The 6,043-nt window shown below is 39.3% G+C and overlaps 1 protein-coding gene across 1 annotated transcript; it reads left to right on the top strand.

Annotated features, from left to right (window-relative positions):
* Window positions 1-932: 932 nt before the first annotated feature.
* LOC140815554 (uncharacterized) lies at window positions 933-1,244 on the top strand. The gene has a single exon (XM_073174632.1). It carries the CDS (start codon window positions 933-935, stop codon window positions 1,242-1,244), a length of 312 nt encoding a protein of 103 aa, XP_073030733.1.
* The last annotated feature ends 4,799 nt before the right edge of the window (window positions 1,245-6,043 follow it).

The raw sequence follows: 6,043 nt of genomic DNA, 5'->3' as shown, positions 1-6,043 counted from the left end.
AGTCATATATACGGACCGCCTATGGGTTCCTTACAGTGATTCCCTTATAGCAGATATCCTGAGCGAGGCCCACAACTCCCCGTACTCCATCCATTCAGGAAGTACGAAGATGTATAAGGATCTACAGACTTTTTATTGGTGGCCGGGCATGAAGAGGGATATTTTGTGATTCTTCTCCGAGTGTTTGACTTGTCAGCAGCTCAAAGCAGAGCATCAGAGACCTGTAGGGAAGCTGAGACCACTCCCTATTCTCGAGTGGAAAATGTGAGAATTTTACCATGGATTTTATGACAGGGCTTCCGAGGACTACTGAAGGATTCAATGCCATCTGGGTGATTGTTGATCGGCTTACTAAATCAGCTCATTTCTTACTGATCAGGAAGACATTCATCATGACTTAGTACGCAGAGCTGTACATCAGAGAGATAGTCAGACTGCATGAGATTCTAGTGTCCATCGTGTCAGACAGGGATCCGAGGTTCACGTCTGCATTCTGGAAGTGTCTCCATCAGGAACTGGGTACGAAGCTACTGTTCAGTACTGCTTGCCATCCTCAGACAGACGGACAGTCAGATAAGGTGATTCGGATCCTGGAGGACCTACTCCGAGCTTGCATTATCGACTTCCAGGGCATCTGGAAGCCGAATTTACCTCTTGTGGAGTTCACATACAACAACAGTTATCAGGAATCGATAAGTGTGGCTCCATACGAGGCTCTGTACGGAAGGAAGTTTAGGTCGCCAGTTTACTTGGATGAGGTAGGAGAGCAAGCAAAGTTGGGTCCGGATATTGTCAGACAGACAGCAGAGTTAGTGGCCAGGATTCGGGACATGATGAAGACTGCATAGAGCCATCAGAAGAGTTATGAAGATCAGAGGCGAAGGGATCTCGAGTTCGCAGTATGGAATCATGTTTTTGTGAAGGTCGCATCGATGAAGGGCGTGATGAGGTTCCGGAAGAAGGGCAAGTTTATCCTTAGGTTCATCGGACCATTCGAGATACTAGAGAGAGTCGGGACACTTGCGTACAGAGGTTCTTTACCGCTGAATCTGGCGAGAGCTCATAATGTGTTCCACGTCTCCATGCTGCGGAAGTACATGATAAACTCTTCACATGTGCTGAACTATGAGCCACTTCAGCTAACACCACATATGTCGTACGAAGAAAGACCTGCAAAAATAGTGGACAGGCAGGAGAAGAGACTCCGGAACAAGGTGATCCAGATGGTCAAGTCAAGTGGCTGAATCATTACGAAGAGGAGGCTACATGGGAGACCGAGACCGAGACCGAGATGAAGAGTCGCTACTCGGAGTTACTCGATACGCTCTAAATTTCGAGGAAGAATTTAATTAAGGATGGAAGAGATATAAGTTCCTGGAACTTAATTCACGTAACTTGAATGCATGTAATCTATGACTTTTATTTAATTATGTATTTAATTATTTTTATGCATTTTATGCATTATTCTTGCATGATAGGATTTATTTCATAAAATTTTATAGGGTACATGCATTAAAGATTTTTAAGTTGCGTTTCGCGCTCGAACGAGGAATGGACATCAGAGAATTATCAAGAAAAATAATTTTTATTACCTAATTAATTTTTATTAATTAATATATGGTGTTTTAAAGATATTTTTCAAGAAATGTTCTTTGTTGGATAGTTTTACCCGCCCGAGCATATTTTCAGCGTTACGCAAATTTTATCGAAGCGGAGGGCTTTTTGAGGTTTTGGGTAATATTTTTAAAAACTTGCCGACACGAAATTTTTTTCGGGAGTATGTTTGGACTTAATGGGCCTACTTTTAAGCTTATTGGGCTTTAAATTCTTTGTAAACTTTTCAAACATAATTAATGGCCCATTAGAGCTTAATATATTATTTAATTATTCCCCTAACTCCACTAAACCTAATATTCTTTTGCATCAGATGACACCCTACTCCACTCACCTTTCTTCCTCGGTTTCAGCAGCCATAACCCCAGCAAAGGTTCGGCCATATTATTTTTCTACAAGAAAAAAATGCTCAAGCGCTTCCCCCAACACCCGTTCTTCGACGTTCTTGCGTAGAAATAATCAGGCACGCTTTGTAACGTTGTTTTTACATCGTTCACGTTCTATAGTACTACTGTGTATGCATTTGTGCATCAAATCTCTCGATCCAGCATTGAGCATGAAAGGTTTTTGGTTTTAACATGTGTTCTTGCATTTCCATGATTGGCTACTCACGCTTTCTTGTTCGTTGTTGCAAAGGGGGCTGTTCTGGGTGTTGCTAAAGGTTTATGGGTGGCGGTATTGCTGTCATCAGGCTGGAATACTTGAAGCGCAGGTTATATTGAGAGCCGAGAGCAATTCTTAGGTGGTTTGACTTGCCGATGAGGAGATCGAAGGATTGGCATGGACCGGCGGTGCAAGGGCCTAGCCGAGCCATGGACTAGACCCTGGTGGGTCTGAACCAAGGCCTAGGAAGGCTCGACCATTGCTAGGACAAGTCATGAAGTCGATCGAGCTTCGGGGTAGTGAGTAGGATGCGAGGTGCGCTTGGGGGTGGCTGCGAGTAGGCGACCTATGTTGCTTGCATGAGAGGGAAGCCATGGGTTCTTTTGGTCGAGAGAAGTCCTGGGGTGGTCTAGGAAAGGCTGAGCCGTGATTGGTCAGCTTGGTTTTTGGTTACCGAAGAAAATGTGAGAGGTGTTGTTCATGGGGTTTGCGTAAGTGAGATAAGAATGTTTCAGAAACTTGTAGGTCATGGCCGAGGGGTTAGGGGCTTAGTCTTGATGGTTTTAGAGCCTTTTAAGTGTTATAAGGTGTGGTAAATAGTTGGGAAAAATTTGGTTAAATTTCGGTTCGATTTGGGTTAAAACGGGGACCTTGGTCCAAATTTTAAAATGAATCGATTAAATTTTGAAATGGGCTCAAGTTTTCGTCTGTGCAACAAATTTTTTGGGATGTTTTAAGGAGTTTGGTAAACTTCGGGTCAAATTTTAGAGGTCCAGGGGTAAAACGGTAATTTTGGGTTTCAAGTGGCAAAATGGTCATTTTGCACACGGGGTGAGATTTTGGTCCTGGAAGCACCCTGAGAAAAAATTTCTCATGTTTTAAATTTTTATGCATCATGTTTATGAATTTTATGGAATTAAGATAAATACGTTGCATGCTTGGTTTAAAAGAAAAATTATGTATATGCATGCTTTATTTAAGTGGTGAAAATGGTGACACATTTTGAAGGAAGTGAGTTGGTTGTGACTATCATGATGACACGATGACATGTAAGGTCGGGACTCAGCTGATGGGTAATACTGTCGCTGGTTTCCTCGCCGACGGGTACCACCGTTACATGTAGATGGATTTATCGACTGACATGATGATACGAAAATCACAACTAATGAAGGAATTCAAATTAAGATAATGAATATGTATAAGTTGTTATGATGATATGTGCTATGATTATTATCATGTTCGACAGGTTTTATGTTATGCATATGTTTCCCTTGATAATGAAATGGTATGTTGATTATGATATTTTTCGATGTTGTGTGCTACGTATATGTACTTGTTATTTCTGGTACAGGTGTGTTGAGTCTTTAGACTCACTAGGCATGTGTGATGCAGGTTAGCACTTTGATTAGTAGACCGGAGGACCACACTTGTCTGCACATCATGATTTTTGGAGAGATGAGAGGACACGGATATTTTATGCATTGGTTTTGAGATACTGTTGATTATTAGTGTTTTAAATTGTTCACGCTTTGATTTCATGGTTGGTTGAGTTTAATCATTTTAACTACAGTATTTTTTTTATGTTATATTCTTATGTTTACGCTTAAAAGATATTTTCTTTTGTAGGGTTGCATGCATGCTAATATATATATATATATATATATATATATATATATATATATATATATATATATATATATATATATATATAGCAGCATTTTAAATCAGTAGCAGTTGGTATCAGAGCAAGGGTCCTGCATAGGGTTGTGACATCGCCAGCTTTTACCGCTCAGTTTTCAAGCCTCAAGTCTGTAAGTTTTTATGTCACTACAAGAAAAACGCCATACAACAACACATAAACGATAACAGTTTTTGTGCAAAACCGTTGTCGTAGAGTTTTTCACAACGGTTTTAGCCAAAACCGTTGTCTTTTGGGGATCAAAGACAACGGTTTTTTAAAACCGTTGTCTTTGAGGGGCCAAAGACAGCGGTTTTAAACAACTGTTGTCTTTGGGGGGTCAAAGACAACAGTTTTAGGGTCAATGACAACGGTTCTATGAACCGTTGTCTATTAGTGTCATTTTTTGGAAAATAGACAACGGTTTTAAGAAACCGTTGTTGAATAGCGTGGTTTTTGCACAAACAACAACGGTTGGGGAAGACCGTGTCAAATTTAGCGACGGAATTTAAAATAACCGTCGCTAAAATTAGCGACGATTTTAAAATAACCGTCGCTCAAATAAGATCAGCGACGGGTTTGAATAAACAGTCGCTAATTATAGCGACTGTTTTAAATCAAACCGTCGCATGCTTAAAATTAGTAACGGTTTAATGCCATCCGTCGATAAATTTAGCAACAGTTTTTCAAACACCGTCGCAATATTTCGCGACGGTGTAAATTCCAACCGTCGCAAAATTAAAACATGCGATAGTATTTCAAAACTTGTCGCTAAATTTCGCGACGATAAAATCCAAACCATCGCTAATTTAAATTTTGGCGACGATTTTACAACAAACCCTCACTAACTCACTATAAATACCCACTTTCCACTCCATTTTCTTCACAACACTTAAACTTTTTCTCAATACTTCACAACATTTAATATTTTTCAACACTTAAAATTTTTCTCACTACTTCACAACACTTAAAATTTTTCTCTCATACAATATTTTATCAATTCACACAACACTTAAAATTTTTTTTCTCATACACATTTTTATCACTTCACACAACACTTGAAATTTTTCTCTCATACACATTTTATCACTTCACACAATACTTAAAATTTTTCTCTCATACACAATTTTATCACTTCACACAACATTTAAAATTTTTCTCATACACAATTTTATCACTTCACAACACTTAAAATTTTTTTCTCTTACATTTAAAACACTTAAAATTTTTCTCTTTCACACGATTATAGTTTCGATTGTTAGTTTCTTTTAGATTTATTAAATTATTAAAAGATTTTTTTTTATTTTTCGAAACAAATTAGCGACGGAATTCATCAATAAAGACCGTCGCTAAATGTTACGACGACGACGGTCTTTATATGCTGACCGTCACTCAATTTAGCAACTGTTGTTATATGTAGACCGTCGCAAAATGTAGCGACGGTTATGATTAAAACCGTCGCTAATTGATTTAGCGACGGTTTTAAATACCGTCGCAAATTCTACCTACCACAACGGATAAAAACCGTTGTCGTTGAACGGACTTTCAACAACACCCTCAGTTACAACAGTTTTTAAAAGGCTACGACAACGGATAAAATCCGTTGTCGTTGCCCGTTTTTCTTGTAGTGTGTTTTAAATAATTTACTGTTATCACATTCATTTTTACATGATTTTATGCTTTACGATGGTTTACTGTACATGTTTAATGGCTTTTACGATTTAAGGATTTATTATTTTAAAAACTAGATTAATTGCATGATGAGTTACATTTATAAATTGTTCTGTATTCAGATATGTCTCCTAGACGCGCTCCTAGCACAGACAGCCAGGATGATATCCATGAGGGTGGTAGGGGCCCTCCACCACCACAGCCGGGAGACCCAGATACCCGAGTACTTGAGGGGATAGCAAGGCTCATGGAGCAGGCTTCCCGCCCACAAATGATGTTTATGAGAAGTTTCGTTGGCTCAACCCGAAGGAATCCGGGGGTACCACCGATCCATTCATGGTAGAGGGATGGATTAGGTCTTTGGTCGGCCATGGATTAGGTATTTGGGTTGTATAGGGTATGGTTAGGTGTTAATATGCTATGTTTCAAGTTAGGTAAGGTTGGGTTAAGTTTCGAGTCGATTCAAGTTAAAATCGA

This window comes from Primulina eburnea, chromosome 15, assembly GCF_022965805.1.
Source record: "Primulina eburnea isolate SZY01 chromosome 15, ASM2296580v1, whole genome shotgun sequence".
NCBI lineage: Eukaryota > Viridiplantae > Streptophyta > Magnoliopsida > Lamiales > Gesneriaceae > Primulina > Primulina eburnea.
The sequence above is the reverse complement of the archived record's forward strand: the minus strand, read 5'-3'. Positions and strand labels throughout refer to the sequence as shown.

What these genes read in the sequence shown, in the direction of transcription:
- LOC140815554 (XM_073174632.1), top strand. Translation starts at nt 933, where the DNA reads ATGAAGGGCGTGATGAGGTTCCGGAAGAAGGGCAAGTTTATCCTTAGG.